The sequence below is a fragment of the Empidonax traillii genome, unplaced genomic scaffold, assembly GCF_003031625.1.
Source record: "Empidonax traillii isolate 1590-97213 ecotype Southwest subspecies unplaced genomic scaffold, ASM303162v1 scaffold1673:size75607, whole genome shotgun sequence".
NCBI classification, from domain to species: Eukaryota; Metazoa; Chordata; class Aves; order Passeriformes; family Tyrannidae; genus Empidonax; species Empidonax traillii.
The window spans coordinates 15,447-32,032 of NW_020956866.1; the positions used below are offsets into that span (position 1 = coordinate 15,447).

At 50.4% G+C, this 16,586-nt stretch overlaps 1 protein-coding gene across 5 annotated transcripts in view; it reads left to right on the forward strand.

Annotated features, from left to right (window-relative positions):
* The first annotated feature begins 307 nt into the window (after positions 1-307).
* The window catches only part of GPATCH8 (G-patch domain containing 8), a 52,826-nt gene continuing 36,547 nt past the window's right edge, over positions 308-16,586 (forward strand). For 2 of the 5 annotated variants that reach the window (XM_027908299.1, XM_027908297.1), the window contains exon 1: positions 15,471-15,551. Coding sequence is in view for 1 of the 5 variants with exons in the window: in XM_027908296.1 (XP_027764097.1) it covers positions 373-417; positions 15,477-15,551 (120 nt within the window). In the remaining 4 variants the exon portion in view is untranslated. Of the gene's footprint in view, positions 418-15,470; positions 15,552-16,543; positions 16,579-16,586 lie in introns of those variants that run through there. The other 3 variants (XM_027908296.1, XM_027908298.1, XM_027908300.1) reach the window with 3 other exon arrangements.

A 16,586-nucleotide genomic window follows, 5' to 3' on the forward strand; every position in this document is an offset into this window, starting at 1 on the left:
GCGCGTGCCTCAGCTCGCGCCCCCATTGGGCTGAAAGGGGCGGAGCGCGCCGGCGCGCGTGCGCCGTGCCCCCCCCCCCCCGTGCTCGCTGCCTCGGGACGCGCGGCGAGGCTCGGCGGGACGGCGGAAACCCGCCGTGCCGCACAGCCGCGGAGGGCGGCGGTGCGACCCCGTCCCCGCTCTCCCCGTCGCGCCGCCGCCCCCGCCGGGCCGGAGCCGTTCTGTGCAGCCGCTCCGTGAGGGGGAGGCGGCCCGGCGGGGTCACGTGAGCGGCGCGCGCTGCCGGCGCACGCGCGGTGCGGGCGGGGGCGGCGCTGAGGGCGGAGGCGGCGGCGGCCGGAGCGGGGCCGGGCCGGGCCGGGCCGGCGCGAAATGGCGGACAGGTTCTCCCGCTTCAACGAGGACAGGGACTTCCAGGTACTGCCCCCCCGCCGGGGCCGCGGGCCCCTCAACGCCGCCCCGAGCCGTCCACACTCACCCCTCGCTCTCACTGGGGCTTTGTGCGCGGGGCCCGGAGCTCTGCCGCGGAGGGGAGCGCGGGGGGCCGGGGGCGGCTGTCAAGGTGACACGGGGGCTGTGGGGGGCGGCGGGAGGGCGGGTCGTGGCGGCGGCGGTGACCCGGCGGGGTCAGCCGATGAGGGGACCCGCTCTTCCCCCCGGTGAGGGGTCGGACCAGTCGGTGACGGGACAGCCCGCACCCCTCCCGGTGAGGGGTAACACACACCCCGCTGAGGGGTCACATCACAGCCCCCCCGAGAGGACACCACCCCCCCGGTGACGGGACCGGCTACCCCCCGGTGAGGGCTGGGATCCCCCCGGTGACGGGACCAGCCCCCCCGAGCCCCGCACGCCGCTGTCCCAACATCTGCCAGCGACCCCCTTCTCTGGAAAACGCCTCTTCTCGTCTCATCTCATTTCATCCCTCCCCCCCCCCAACCGAGAACGTCGTAATTAACGCCACTGCTGCCGTTTTTTAAAAGGGGGGCTTAAATAAACAATGCGAAAATTAACGTTGACTCATTAAGCCCGAACAATGACATGTTGTTCTCCGACTTCGGCCCGGGAGAGTCTCGGGGTTGGGAAGGAAAACAAAAGGAGCGAGGATGAGGCGGCTCGAGGAGGGCTGTGGATGGATGGGCTGGTCGGCGATCCCACTGTTTCGGGAGCCCGCGGTTGGGATGGGGCTGCTCATCCTCGCTCGGGCCTTTCACCTAAAGCTTTGGGAGGGTTTTTACAGCGTGGAGCTTGCGTAATTCTGCTTAATCTGGCATTAAGGTGCAGCCTTGGGAGCAGGCAGGACGGCCAGGAGTGACTAATGTATGGTGCTTCCGCACGTTTTGAGGGATGCACGCTTTAAAAAATGTTGATAAACTGTGTTAGAAACACGAAGAAATGGGTTTTCAGCGTGTTTGTGTGCGTTGCGTGGTGTGTGGATGGAGCCCCAAACACGGGCTGGGATGCAGCCTTTATCTCCTTAAACGAAGGAATGAGCCGTAATTACCACTGAAACAGCCCGATTCGGCTTTGAAGTTTGTGTTTCAGGAAGTGGGGGTGAACAGGGCTTGACAACACATTTCTCCTACTGGTTTTTATGAGGGGAGAGGTGGGGAACCCGAACCAAGTCGGGTACTCAGGGAATGGGTGAGCTCTGCAGTCCCGTCCTTGCCCTTTGTGGGGCAAGGAAAATAATTGTAGTGGCAAAACCTGTTACTGTGCCGTGGCTCTGGGCTCGCAGAGGGAACGTGTGGTGATGTCAGGTAGGAAACAGGGCTCCATTCCCCCATCCCGAAATCTTGGGAGTGCCCAGAGACAATAACCCGGTCCCAGCCCTGTGTTCCCTGGGCACTGTTGGAAATTGGGATTTATCTGTGTCAAATGCCAGGCTTTTATTGCCTTTCCCGTAGGCTACAGTGGAAAATAAAGAGGTAGGGTTTGTATTTTTATGGGAGGGTCACTTCTCTGCTCTCCTCTCCCTGAAAATGTGCCAGGGAGGAGACAGACATTTTATTTTGTGCGTTAAAGCTTCCTTTGAGGGAAAAGTGGAATCGGTCCCCTGGGAGGAGCAGTTTGGAGCTGCTTGGGGCTTGCAGAAGGTGAAAACAGCGAGCTGGGAAAGAGCAGATCCAAGGGGGATTGGCCAAGGTCACGCTGAATTTGGGGGGAGCTCCAGGTCCTGTGTGGACAGGTCAGCAGCCTAATGATTTTTCTGTTCAGTTGATGGAGGAAGGCTTTTCGATGCAAAAGAAGAAAAAATTAGGTTCAAAGTTGCTTTCAGAGAAGGCTTTCTGACTTTTTTTTCTTTCTATTTAGATGGAGGTCCCCTGAGATTAGAACACGGGGGTGGGATAAAGGAAGTGCTCGTTGTGCCAAGTGTTTGCTGTGACCGTAGGTAAAAACACACCTACCTGTGCCCCTAGGAAATACTGCTCTCAAAATGCAGCAAGAATAAGACTCTGCTCATGCAAGTCACCAGCTTGGATGCAGATGCCTTGTAGGAGTGTTCCTGTCAGTGGCAGGGATGCCCTTTTCACTCAGTTCCAGTTCTTCAGCAGGTGAAATTTGTGCCTTTGGAGGGGATGTGACTCCAGACGTGACCCCACGTCCCTGCCAGGCCGGTGAGACCCAGGGAGCGTGGCCAGAGGGAGATGGGCTCTAAAATTACAGGGCCTGGAGAGGGATGGAGGCGTGGGGAGGGGGAGGGAGGCTGGAGGGATCTCTCACATTTCGTTCTGGGTTGATCTACTTGTGATCTCAAAGTGAGAGGATGTGAAATGTTCTGGAGAGAGGGAGAGAAACAAAAGGTCAGGAGTAAAGAGTGTGGGTCAAAGGAATCTTTTTAGCTGCGTGCAGGAAAGGCAGATGCCTTGGGATTAGTGCTGTGGCTAATGGAAGAGAGGCTCTGGATGAAAAAAAAAGCATTTTAGAGTTCTCATTGTTGTTATCAGCCCCTGAAAAGATTCTGGGTTGGGAAGATCCGTTTGGCAAGATGAGCATTGATGTGGGCAAGGGAGAGCTGGCAGTGCAGGGTTAGCAGAGGTGATCCCTGGGTTTCTGAGCTCCTGATGTGCTGGAGAAAAGTGGATTAAAGGTTAGAGAGCTGCTGGGAGCTGTTCCTCCCTCCCCTGTGCCTGGCTGAAGGAAGATCAGCGCGATCAGGAGAGACAGGAATGGAAACAAACAGCACTGGAGGGAAATCGGTTCAGGAAGGAAGGACCTAAATCAGCTGAGAAAGAGAAGGTATGAAGGGTCTGAAAGGGCATGGAAAGGTGCTGAGGGAGAAGGGTTGGGCAGAGGGATCGGCTGAGAACTGGAGAGATAAGGCGGGGGGGGACCTTCCCATAACTGCAGCTGAACCAACGTGGTGGGCACGAAGAGAACTGCAGAAGGAGTGGAGATGCTCTCATGGAGTTAGGTAACCCTGTGGAAAAGAGGGGCTAGTGTAAGGATTAAGGAAGTCATACATCCTTCAAGATAAAGATTGTGGTGTGGAGGGAGAGGAGGAATTATTCTGACCCATCTCTGTAGTGGGGTGGAAGGAACCTCGAAGCTCAGGATGATTTGGAAGTTGAAATTGCTGAAGGAGCAGGAATGGCCCAGGAGGATATCCCTGCAGTGAGCTGATTAAGTGCTTTGGGGGTTTTCTTACAGGATTGTCTCGCTGTTGCTGTGCTCTGTAGCTTTAGAGGCTGCACTAAAAGCAAAGATCCTCTTCCCTTTTTCCCTAAGCTCTCAAACCTCAGAGAAACTCGAGGGAAAGCCCCTGGTTCTGGCTGAACATATTTTGAAGGTGCTGAACCTGAGGGCAGCTCCAGTGAAAGGCCTTGAGCTGTGCCCTGCCTGTCAGACGGATCTTTCCCTGACCCGGCTGGCACAGCTCTTCCTTTGGGAGCCTTGGGCAGGGAGATGGATTAGTGGAGGAGGAAGGATATCCCTGACCTTCCTTCTCTTGCCTCTCTCCAAGCCCTGCAGTGGCAAGTGAAGTCTGCTGAGTGGCTCACCCAAACAAATCCCAGTTGTTTTCCATTTTCCATACAAGAAGGGTTATTTTTGAGTGGGACGCTGACAAGCTTAACCCTTCAGGCAGGGGGTCATGGAGTTTGTCATAATTCTGTCATGGGCTCTGTCACTTGTCTGTCCCACTGTCCCCTTGACTGACAGGCTTCCCTGGCAGAGACAAACAGGAACCAGTTTAACTTCAAGGAATTCCGAACAATAGCTGTAGATTATGCCAGCAGAATATTTTAGAAACATTAATGAATGCTGCGTGAACACAGGAGACTGCTGCAATAAGTAAATATACATTTTAGTGCTATTTTTGCGCTTGCAATGATTTTATTCTTTAGATTAGCTGTGCAAACTCCAAGAATAAATATTATGGATGTCTCTATATTGCTGAAACCCAGTGGAGCTCCCACTTAGTCCCAGATGTTGAGAAAATGTTTTCTTGCTGCCTCTCTCTCTCTCCTTTCCATTGTTGAAGCAGAAAATATCCCCAGCCGTATGTGTCTATGTGTACAATAATTTCCTCTTCCTACGTACGTTGCACTTACTGGCATCATTAGCCAGACGGAACACAGGCTGTTCTGTCTCGGGGTTTTTCAGTGCTGTACAGTCTGCACTTCCAGCCAGCAGGAATACCTGCTTTTCCCAACTGGGTGGAAGGGTAGCCAGTCTGAGCCCCAGCTCGGCTATTCCTGCTTATTCCTTCCAAGAGGATAGGTGGGATATATTTTTTTTTTTTTAATTTTCCCCCTCCACAAAGGATTTGAACAGCTAACCCAGCACATCCCCCTGCTGCTTCCAGCAGGTTGAGCTGAGTGCTGCTGGCAGGGGGATTTTCTGCTTTTTAATTGGCAGGGGGTCAGGGCTAAGTTGTGTTCCCAGGCAGCTCAGGCAGTGCTTTGCCGGGCAGCTGGGAGGGTTGGAGCCCGTCCTTAATGAGCGTGTGCTCCGGCTGCAGCTCCACTCCACTTCCCAGGTGCTGCCTGAGGGAAGTGCATTTGATTTCCATGTCCTTCAGCAGGCCTGGCTGCTCGGGGGGAGGTGGCACAGACAGCTGATGGCTCCTCTCTGCAGATAAATAGGGTCATTTTGTCTCGTCCGCCCTGACTAATTGGGAGAAGAAAAACTTAATGTGGGGGAATGAGGATTGGAATCTCTGCAAAACGTGTTAGGCTGAGCTTCCAACGGATCCAAGATCCTGCAGTGTGAATTTGCCTTTGGCAGGAGCAGCTGCAAGCAGTCAGACAGCCTTTTCCATGGGGTGTTTTCTAATTGAAGGATTAATCCGAGGTTTTTAAAAATCTGTTAGCGCTGTTTGGAGATGCTCATTTGTCATTAGATTGGGGTTGTATTTCTGGTGTGGGCCCAGCACAGGAGGAATACGGCTCTTACCTCCTTGGCAGGACGCTCTGACCTCTCAGCTGAGCAAAGCTGGAAGAGCAGGACTCATTTTTTTACCTCCCTGTGTGAGTGAGGAAGGGAGGAGAACACAGGGGGAAAGTGTTATAAAGTAGATCAAGAAGTATTGATTCCAGGTTTAGAACATCACAGGGGGGTCTGAACTTCAGTGCATTTCTGGGACTCAGGTGGTGAGTTAATTTTATGTAGACCTTCCTTCCTCTCTTGGCTGTGCCTCTCCCCACTCTGTGTTGTCTGTTTTCCAGTGCCGGGGCTGAGTGAGTGGGAAAGGAAACCCTTTATTCTACAGCCCCACAAACCACGTCTGAGCTACCTCAGCTGCTTCTCAGTCACCCCCTGCAAAACAAAACCCACCCTCCTAACCAGGTTCCAGCCACCCACTGTCTGGGGATGTTCATCAGATAAAAAGCACCACTGCAGTTCTTGGGCAGCACTTCCTCAGCTGAGGCTTTTCTCCTACCACACAGTTTAAAATCTGTGGTAATTCTTGGTACTTTCCCCCTTCAAGCAGCTCTGTGGGCAATTAATTTGAGATTCTGACCATTCACGATTTTAAAGCCAGAAGTTGGTATCAGGATGTCATTTAAACATCCAGGTATCTCTTAGCCTTCAATTCCCATCGTTTGATCCAGCTCCGAGTCCAGGAGTTCATGTTTGGCTGCAATATCTCTCTCTTGAAGACAACTGGTGATGGGGGACATTTTCCTTGGTAGATTGTTCTGGTCGTTTGGTCACTGAAATGTTCATTTTCCTTAATTCTTCTTCTAGATTTTATTACATTCAGCTCTTCATTGTTGTTTCTTACGTCCTTCTCTGCTTTGCCAAAGCACACATTACTGTGCTGTCTCCTCTTATATGAGGGCATATAGAGCATTTCTGCTCAGTTTTAGCTGCTTCTTGAGAACCTTAACAGCCTGACCTCTGAATTCTGTAGCAGGGCATTTCCCCTTTGTGTTGTTACAGCTTTCTGCATCTTAAATTGTCCACACTTGTGACTATAAAACTAACGCAGAACAGTGTGGAGTAAACTCTTGTCTGTATAAATTCCAGAGATAAACATCTTTTTTACTACTTTATTCCTCTGTTGCGCACCCTCTTGGACTGTATTTTTATCCCTTCTGTTGTATGAGGAGGTTTTAAGTGGGATTTCTGCTGCCTGCTGGGTGCAGCCCTGTGCTGTGGCCGTGTTTGTACAGGGCTCTGGGAAAGCAGACGTGGTGCTGGGGACTTTTACACGGGGTCAGGTTGCTCTGTGCAAACACATTTTCCACTCACCCTTTATTGGGCTTCCTGATCTGCAGACTGAGCTGGCTCTGTGTCCTCTGCTCATTGATAAAAGTGTTGAACGGGGTTTGAATCCAGTTAAGGTGCTCATGAGTGAGATTGTCTGCCATGCTTTGGTTTAGAAACAATCCTCTGTCAAGTCAGACACCACACTGAGAAGGAAAAGAAGGCAGGAAGCTGGAAGTTTGTGGTGGTAAATAAATGACACCCTAAATATGAAACGATTAGCACCCTGTGCCATCAGGGTTTTTTCTCTTTCCCTTGTGCTGTCTGGGGGGGTCACAGGCTGGAGGGACCTGGACAGGCTGGAGAGGTGGTTCTGTGGGAACAGCACAAAGTTCCACGGTCAGGGCAGTGCAAGCACTCTGGGACAATGGATTGAAAGCAGCCCTGAGGAGAAGGATTTGGGATGTTGGTTGATGAGAAGTTCAATGTGCCCCAGCAATGCTCTGGCATCCCAGACACCCCCCATGTCCTGGGCTCACCCCCCAGGGTGGGCAGCAGGGGAGGGGGGGAAATCTGCCCCTCTGCCCCCCTCAGCCCACCTGCAGAGCTGCCTTCCAGCAGAGGAGGGACATGGAGCTGGTGGGATGAGTCCAGGGGAGGCTCCAAGGGCTGGAGCCCCTTTGCTCTGGGGACAGGCTGGGACAGCTGGGGGGGTTCACCTGGAGAGGAGAAGACTCCAGGGAGACCTGAGAGCCCCTTGCAGGGCCTAAAGGGGCTCCAGGAGAGCTGGAGAGGGACTGGGGACAAGGGATGGAGGGACAGGACACAGGGAATGGCTTCCCACTGCCAGAGGGCAGGGATAGATGGGATACTGGGAAGGAATTCTCCCCCTGTGAGGGTGGGCAGGCCCTGGCACAGGTTGCCCAGAGAAGCTGTGGCTGCCCCTGGATCCCTGGAAGTGTCCAAGGCCAGGTTGGAGCAACCTGGGCTGGTGGAAGGTGTGGCCCTGCCCATGGCAGGGGGGGTGGAATGAGATGGTCTTTAAGGTCCTTCCCAACCCATTCCATGACTCTGTGGTTGTTGGGAGTCCTGGTTAGCCATGAAGATGTGGGTGCTGGAGGCTGCAGCACCTTCTGCATCGAGGTGGGTTATGAAACAGCAAAGAGAAAACTGGGTGAGGCCGGTGCTGATGCTCTTGGGTGCAGCTTTGAAGGACTGCAGAGCATCCCTTTGTGCTGGAACAGATCCCCAGCTGGCGTTGGTGCAGCAGAAGGAATCTGGAAGACGTGGAATTGTTCTTGTTTGGTGCCAAATTATGCAAAGCAGGGACCTGCCTCTGGCTCCAACTCCTTGTGGTACAAGCTGTTTATCTGTAGAGCGTGTTTTTATTTGGGCAGCTCTAAGTGGGTGTTCAGATGCACGTTTTCCTGGTTTAAACCAGATCTGGTGAGTGGTTTCTCAGTGTTTTTGGACTTAACAGGTAGAGCTTTGCCATCAAAATTAATTTTTAGTTTGGTAAACAAAAGGTACCATCAACCTCTCAGCGTGCAGTTCCAAGGTGTTCCTTTCAAACCGTGCCAGTTTAAATTCATCTCCGAGTCTCAAGTGATTGCTTTTGTTGTATTGACTTGAGAGGATTTTCCTGTTAAGTACTCTCAGAATAATTGATGTGTGTGTCTGCCGAAAATGAGGTTTTGCTGCAGCTTTCACAAGATGTTGACTGTAAATATTCAGCTGTTTTGGGGGGTGTGCAGATGTGCCGTGTCCGTACTTCCCTCTTGTATTGCTTATTTGCAGGGAAGGGACTGGGAAAGCGATTTCTAACGGTGAGAACGTTGTTGTTTGGGAATGTTTCACCTCTGTGTGGTTTGGAAAGGCTCACTGATTATTTTTTCTGTGTGTGTCTTTACAGACACTGCAGGGAACAACAGGAAAAAGGATGGTTTTGTTCTGGGAAGCATTAACAAAGGCTTTCCAGGTGCCAGTACAAAATTGCTTTTGTATTGCTTTTTATAGCTTTGAGAACCCACGTGGCCTTTAAAATTAATCCAAGAAAGTTTTCCAGGGTTGGATGGATCTACCTTCTAGGAGCATGTTGGTCTCGAACACGTATTTTCTCCTGGGTGCATGATGAATATTCAAGAAGTGATCTAAGCTACGCTTTCCTGGAGTTGTTTTTGAATTCCCTGGATGGATTTCTAAACATCAACACGGTTGTCTGCATCAATTATGTTTTGGAGCTCCTCCATCCTATGGAGTCATCAGGTCCTGCCGAGCTGGAAAGGGCAGCAGGAATTACTACTGCAATGTGTAGTCGGTGTTTGTAGGGCCGTGTGGGTCTTGCAGAGATGTTACAAACCCGTTACATTTTGGTCGTGTGTGATAAACACTCAATCAGTCGTGGTGAGCGGGGTTTGGGTTTAGCAGGGTTTGGGTTTAGCACTTTCCCTCTCCCTCTCCTGGCTGAGATTCGCTGGTGAGGTCGGGGTGATGTCAGGGATAGAGCCCCACAAAAACAAACTCACAGGAGCTCTGGCAGACCTTGTCACTCCTACCTCTCATCATTCATCCGTGCCTGGAGTGGGTTTTTACTTTCCTGGGTGTCCCACACGTCCCTCTCAGCTGCAGGTGCTGCTTTGTCTCACCCTTGGGCAGCGTGGGGGGAAGTGAAACCGGAGGGGCTGCAGAAACAGCTGCTCCAGCCAGAAAGGTCTGTACAGAGAGAACCAAGATGAGTGTCGATGGTTTGCTGACACTCCTGCTCAGGGAAGAGCCTGGTGCTCCCTGAGGCCCAGCAGAGCAGTTCCTGAGCGTGTGGTGGCCGTGGCACTGGTGGTGGGCAGGCAGTGTTCACACGGGTGTCCTGGCTGCCAGCTTTGGGAAAAGTGAAAGGGTGATAAGGTGCCTTATCTTCTGAAGGGCTTGTAACTGCTCCCTCTCCTTTAACAAAGAAACCCGTGCATTCAACAGGATATTTCCTGCTGGAATCCCCAAGTTTCTTTTCCCCCCTGCTCGGGAAGGTGCCGTGTGCGTGCAGGCAGAGAGGGAGGATTTTGGCATTTGCTCACTTGTGCTCAGATGCTGCTTCGGTTCCCTGAGCTCAGACCTTGCATCTGCGCTGACCCATCCCAGGAGGGCTGCAGGAAATGTCAGCTGTGCTTCCCAGCTCCGGGAGCAAAATATTCCAGGATCTGGAGCTCACACAGTCTGCCCTGACTTTGTCCACGCTAGAAAACAGCCCTTTTTTTGTGGGTACTCATTTCTCTTTCTTGGATATTCCTGGTGTCTCAGCTGCTGGTTCACAGCCTGATGGCTGCAGGGCTTTCAGGAACGGGGAGTGGGCTTAGTTAAATGTTTTCAAGTGGGACTTGTGGGTAACAACCCTAAATTTTATTGCTTGACTTAATATTTTTAGACTTTTAAGGTTTATTGATTGAAATGATGGATAAATGGGATGTGCAGAAGTGGCGCCGATTTGCTTTCGTGTTTTAAAATTCCATTTTCTAGGGGTAAATGCAATATAAATGTGATTTTTTTTTTGGAGTCTTCTTCTGATAACCCTCCCAGCGTAAAACTAATTTTTGAATATCTGAGGAAGCACACTGTGCTCTTTTCAAGTGCAGTTAAGCAATCACGATCATGCTGTGCTCTTTTCCAGTGCATTTAAGGGATAATACCAGTGAGTATAGTCAAGGCTTTTCTGCAAAATTACTTTCTTTCCATTGTTATTGCCGTGGTCACACGAACCAGCCTTCGAGTGCCTTCCTGAGCCCCTCCTGAAATCCAGTAGGGACGTAAATAGATTGTTTCTGCTGTGATGTCTCAGCAGCTGCACTCTGGCTCTTCCCAGGTTTAACTCTCCGTGTTTGATGCCAGAATCTTTCCTTATTTCCCTCCCTTGAAGGCGTTGTCCCTGTTGTTTGGGGAGCAGGCAGTGTTTTCCACAGGTTTTCCCATTCTGGGCTCTTCCTGCTGGACTTGTGTTGGGTTTTATAACTCACATCATCGTCTTTGGTGTTAATAAGCACCTGGCTGAGCTGTGGTGGAGCTGAAGGGAAGCATCCTGAAAGGAAAACCCTGCACTCCATTGTCCTGCTCCTTTGTTGGAGCCTGTTCAGCTGCTGGGCTGGAGGCTTGTGGGATAATACAGGGATAACTTAGGGCTGTTGATGAGGGAGAGCACTAATTCCTGTCAGGAATGGGCACTGTATGGGGTGTGTCCTGCTCGCTGACATCTTCATGTGCTCAGTGATGGAACAGATCCCAGGGAGCAGTCCAGTGATTAATCTTCAGGGCAGTCTGATGGCCTTGAAGCTGCTCAAGTGACTCATCATTCCTTCCCCTTTGTGCTGGTGATGCTTTAGGTGACTTAGGAATGCAGGCAGTGCTGAGGAGTTGCTCTGCTTTTGGATACACCCTTTGGGGTGTGAGAGGCAGCAGGTTTTCTTCTGCCTTGTCATTGTGAAGATGCTTTGAAAGGGTTTCCCCTCCCAGTAATTTCTGTGTGTCCTCATGTGTTTTGTCTTTGCCCACCTTCCTGGAAAGGTGCCTTGTGTTGGGGAGGGAGTGAATTCTGTGATATTAAACTTTGATAAATGGGCTTAAATCAACAATTCATTTCACTTTCATTGAATCATTTATTGGCAGCAATTCTTGCCGCTAATGATTTTGAGATGAAAGTGTGATGAAGGTCCTAAATTTTGTTTTGAATGGTACCAGCTGGGTCTCACTGTTAAAACATTTGGGACCTTGTGAGCAGGAAAGCAGCAGCTTTGAATTTGAGCTGTGAATTGTCCCAGGAAATTCAGCATCTCCACTGGGTTTAATCTGGGACAAAATGACATTTGTTGGACCAGGGCTCTGAAGTGTTTCCAGTCCAAATAAGGGAGGACAGGGGTCTGAAGTCCTGTATGGAGGCAGCTTTTGTTGGTCGATTTTTCAAATGCTGTATTTGTAACTCGATGGTTCAACCTGCGAGGGCTCCAGGACTTAAGGTTTGGCCAAGAGCTTCAGGCAAGGATCAAACAGTGGGAAGGTGGGGGAGAGGACATGTGACTGGGAGTAACCAGAGTGGGCAGAGAGCCAAAGTTCAGATGATATTACACAAAAAAATTACGGGGCACGAACATGTTGGCTCCTGGAGACAAGTGCAACAGGGAGCCAAGTGGTGTGTGAGGAGTGTTTAGGTGTTGGAGGCTTGTCCTTGTTTCTCGTGAGGCAGTAAAATATATTGAATTTCAGCGTGGTTGTAGTGAAGCCCCAGCGTAGGTAGCACAGAGTGAGAGCAATAAATGCTGCTTAGGTGGAAGCCTCTCATGTAATTTGCTCTGGTATTTCAGGGTGGATAGAGGGAGTGTCTGTGAGAGAGGGACAGTGCAACACAACTCACAAAGCAGAAGTGAGAGAGCCTGACAGAGGCAGCTGTGAAATGGAGGGGCAGAGGGTGAGGGGAGAAGGGCACTGCAGTCATCACCAGAACCATCTCCCACAGGAGCAGGCTTTGCCATCAGGTAGCAGGGCTGGGACTTACTGGATCTGTGCAATAGTCATATAGGGAAGAAGGTTTGGGAATAGGTTTTGGGTTAAAAACAGCTGATATTTCATGGTATCCATTTTGTAGGGATGGAATCCTTCTTTTCACTTACAGGTTTCCTCTGGAGGAGGGATTTGTCCCTCAAGTCTGCAAAAGACACAGATCAAAATCAAACCGAAATGTGGTCTGTGCTTGTGCTTCGTGTTTGCCAGAAATGTCGTTTATTTTCAACATCCAGTGTTTAGAGCTTAATTAATTGTTAGATTTAAATGTTAAAGTATTTTGTCTTCCTCTGATTCATTGTCTAAAGGTACAGCAAACCAGAAATGTTACATGGATCCATTCGATGTGCCAGGTTGAAGGATTGCAAAAGAGGGAAGACAGATGGAATTCCCCCCAACTTGTTCCTTAGCCAGCTCCAGGGATGAGGAAGCCAAGGGACAGACTGTGCTGCCTCCAGCCCCCCAAGTCCCAGCTGCAGAGGGCCTGGGATCCCCACACTGGCAGAGAGCGTTGCCTTAACAAACTGTTTGTTGCAGCCATAGAACCCTTTTTCTCTTCCCTCACTGGGCACCACCAGCCTGAACACCCCCAAAAATCCAACCCCGCTGTGACCGCTGGCTTGTCCACTTGCCTTTTTCCAGGACGAGTCACTTGATGGTGGAAAGAAACATTTCCTTTATCATTTATTTTAAGTATTGATAAATAAAGAGCAGTCTCTGTGCTGACTATTGATTTCAGCTCATTTTGGACACTTCGTTATCCTGAAGCCTGGAACAGGCACAGGAGCAGGTTGTCAGCATTCCCATGGGGCCTGTCCCCTGTGCTTGGTGACATTTGTGTGCCCCTGAATTCCAGGAGACAGGCAGCACCTGCCTCTATGGAAAATTCTGCCCTCAGCGTTGCTGCTCTTTGTAAAAACAAGCAGCCCACCCCTGCTTGTTACCAGGAACAAATAACCCCCCAAAATATGTGCAGTGGGTAGTGGTGGGATCCCCAGAGCTTGGGGAGAATGATTTCTTTGCTCTCTCGTTCCCTGGCCGTGGCCCAGGGAGTGCTCAGCCTTTTGCACAGTTTGTGGGAGGAGTTGTTGTTTTAAGCACTGGGAAAGCGAGCAGTGAAGCCTCAGAGCAGCCAGACCTGCTGCTCCCGAACCGGGGTTGACCCTTGCCTTGGTGAAAACAGCTCTCAGTGTGCTGGCAGGCAGCGCTCTGCAGGAGCCAGGGAGTGGGCAGGGATATTTAGCCTCTTCCAGGTAATGCAGTGACGTGTTCTGAGCTACCTGCAGGCAGCGGAGTGAAAGGAGGTGTCTGGTTTGCGCTGAGAGGGTTTCAGGTGTTAATTAATGTTACATGGGGTTAGCTTTTAAATACATGAAGTTTAGCTACGTGTTGTTGCCAGTGTTAGCAGTATGTGCACTCCTGGCTGCCCTTGCTCTCTTGGGCACTGGTTTTTTGGGAGTCTGGGCCGTGTCCCTGGGCTGTTGGGGCAGGTTTTGTGGCGTCTGCTCCGTGCTGGGCTCCCAAACTCATCAGCACCGCCACACACAGCCTGTCCATCCACAGCCTGAGGGTTATTGGCTTTAGAAAGCAGCCCAGAGACTGCTCGTGCATGGTAAGTTTGCCTTCAGCTTGTTCCTTGAAGGCTGTCCAAAAAAAAAAACCAAACTGGGAGTGGATTTCTGCCTGCAGATTAAGCCCCAGATTTGCTCTGGAGAGGCCGTGGGAAAGATGCCGCCTGGGAGCAGAGCGTGGCCGGGATGAATTACCAACCAAGATGATGGATGGGCTGGAAGTTGGGGCACCAGCATCAAAGCATGTTCTCCTGGCACCAGGTTTCAGTCGAGATGGTGCCTTGCAGATTTGCATTGCTGGATGCAGACGCTCCTTTCCAGAGGATTTTGGGAGGCTCGTGATGTTCCAGCTGTCAGCCCCGTTAACGGCAGTTTGCTCTTTGATGTGCTGGCTTCCATTAAAATTCCTGCAGAGGGAAAAGTTGGTGCTGGTAGAAAGGAGGAGGGTGACAACATGTTTCTCTTGGCAGTGGTGTGTGCGTTCCTCCTCCAAGTGATTGTGGAGCTGGGATGCAAATAAAACCTGCCAGGGGTTTGGAGTGCACGGAGCAGCTGGAGGTTCCGGTGGCGCTGGGGGGCCTGGGGGAGGAGTGGAGGGTGACAGCCAAGGAGTGGCACCTCCTGGGGTTCCTGTGATGCTGAGCAGAGCCTGGGAATGTAGGTGAGCCTGCTGAAACAACCCCCCTCCAGTGGCTTTTGGGCTCATCCCAGCTGCAGGAATGTCTCCTCTTTCCTTCTGGGTTTATAGCTGGGAACTCCGAGTTCTCCCTTTCCAGGTCTGTGGATTTGTGGGTTTGTTACATCACGGACCTGTTGAGCAGCCAAAAATGGTTCACCATGTTTGCAAGTCTCAGGAATTTGAGGTTTCAGGAACCTCGAAAGCTATGACAGAGCTGCAGTAGAGCTGTTTGTTTTTCCTGCAGTGGCCCTTCCCTGGTGTGTTCCAGCACCTACAGTCCTCCTGGAGGACAGGGCTGCCACTGCCTCCCCAGCTCAGGAATCCTGCATGCTCAATCTCCAGCCAAAAAAAGGGGGAAGATCCGATTTTTGCAGTGGGGGATGGTGGTCAGCTGGTGGGGTGGGGGCTGTTTGGGGTCAAAACTAACGACTGTGTGACATGTTGGGGGATCACTCCCATGGACAGGTCGCTTCCAGATCACTGTGCAGCCACCTAAATTTGTGGGAAGGGCTGTTCCAAACCGTGGACAAGCACTGTGGGCACAAGGACGGGTTTCCTTTGGTACCACTGTGAGGTTTAGTTGATTTAAGGTGTGTGAAATCACATGTGTCCCTGGAGCAGTTTGGGTTTCCTGCTGCAGGGACAGCCTTGCAAAAAGCCCTTTGTAGTGGTGGGAGGGTCAGTTCCTGCTGCTTCTTGTCCTGTGTGGTTTCCAGGCTGGCACTGCTGCTTGTGCTCAGTGTTTTCACACAAGACTTTCTAAAGAAAAAAAAAAAACACAAACCAGAGGTATTGTCAGTGTAAATGTATGATATTTTGCCAGCTTCTATAATTTATGATTATCATCAAGATGACTTATTTTTTAGGTTTTTTTTTTTTTTTTGTCCTTATAGCTGATACTGAGTTGAGCTTGTATTTCACAAGTTTATTTTTTAACAAAATTACATAAAATATATCACTGGAGCCAAACCTGACTCCCAAAAAGAAACTGTTGGCCGTGTGTGCTGTGCTGTGGAGCTGACCCTTGTCTTCTCTTGCAGGGCAATCACTTTGATCAGTATGAAGAGGGGCACCTGGAGATAGAACAGGCATCTCTAGACAAGCCTATCGAATCGGTAAGACCCCCCCACTTCCCAGCACCCCCATCCCAACCGGAATTGGGCCGTGATCGGATGGTACTTGATGTGAATGCAGTCAAATCTCAGAGGAGTGGGCACCTTGGTGGCAGTCAGGGTTAATTTTTGGTGGTAAATTGCATGCTGAGCTTAAGTGGGCCTGGGATTTAATCTTGAAGTAGTTCTAAGACCGTAGGTGAGTTTAAATTTGAGATCGACGGGATATTTCAGGACTTAATTAAAAGAATACATTCATTCATAGGTATTTATTTTAAGTTTTTATACTTTTCTTTGAAGACTCAGTTTAATTCACGTGCAAACCTGATGGAATAGCATAGTTAAATGTACTTTGCTCCTTTTTAGTTCATATTTTTACACTACTGGTGTGTAAAAGTGTTAGAACAACACCTGGAGTGTGGAGAGAGGGATCAATGTTAGTCCAGCAGTCCTTCCCCACAGAGCTGAAACTGCCCTGAGCCTTTTTGTAAAGCTGCTTCACCTTTAATTAGGTGTGGAACATATTTTTCCCCATAAGATGGGGAAAAAAATTAAGTTTTATTTAGTTAACTTTAGTTGGATTTTTGGAGCTAAAAAAAGAAAAAAAAAAAGGAGCTTTTTGACTCTTTTTCTCTTTGCAAAGCCCCTTCGAAGCTGTTTTTAGGCATGGTAGCTTGATCAGCCTAAACTGGACCCAAGTTTCAGTTGCAGAAACAAGAAAACTCGTAGTGAATAACCCAGGGGCCCTTCGTGGTGTTCTGATTAAGCCCAGATTTTTGTTAATAAAATTACTCGTCGAGCGTTTCTTTCCCCGATCAATTATTCAAGTTTCTCCACCGTAGTCAGCGCTCAGAAGGCACTAAGTGTTAGCAGAAGCTCAGTCTCTTATTTCTCGTTGGTGTGTAGGTCGGTGTTGTGTGTGTTTGTGTGCGTGTCTTAGATGTTTACCAAAAAAATTTACACAACTTGGGGTGTTCGACGTTTTTCTTCCGCAGCAGTTGGCCCATATTAGCTAAGCAGCCATGATCTGGTTTGTAT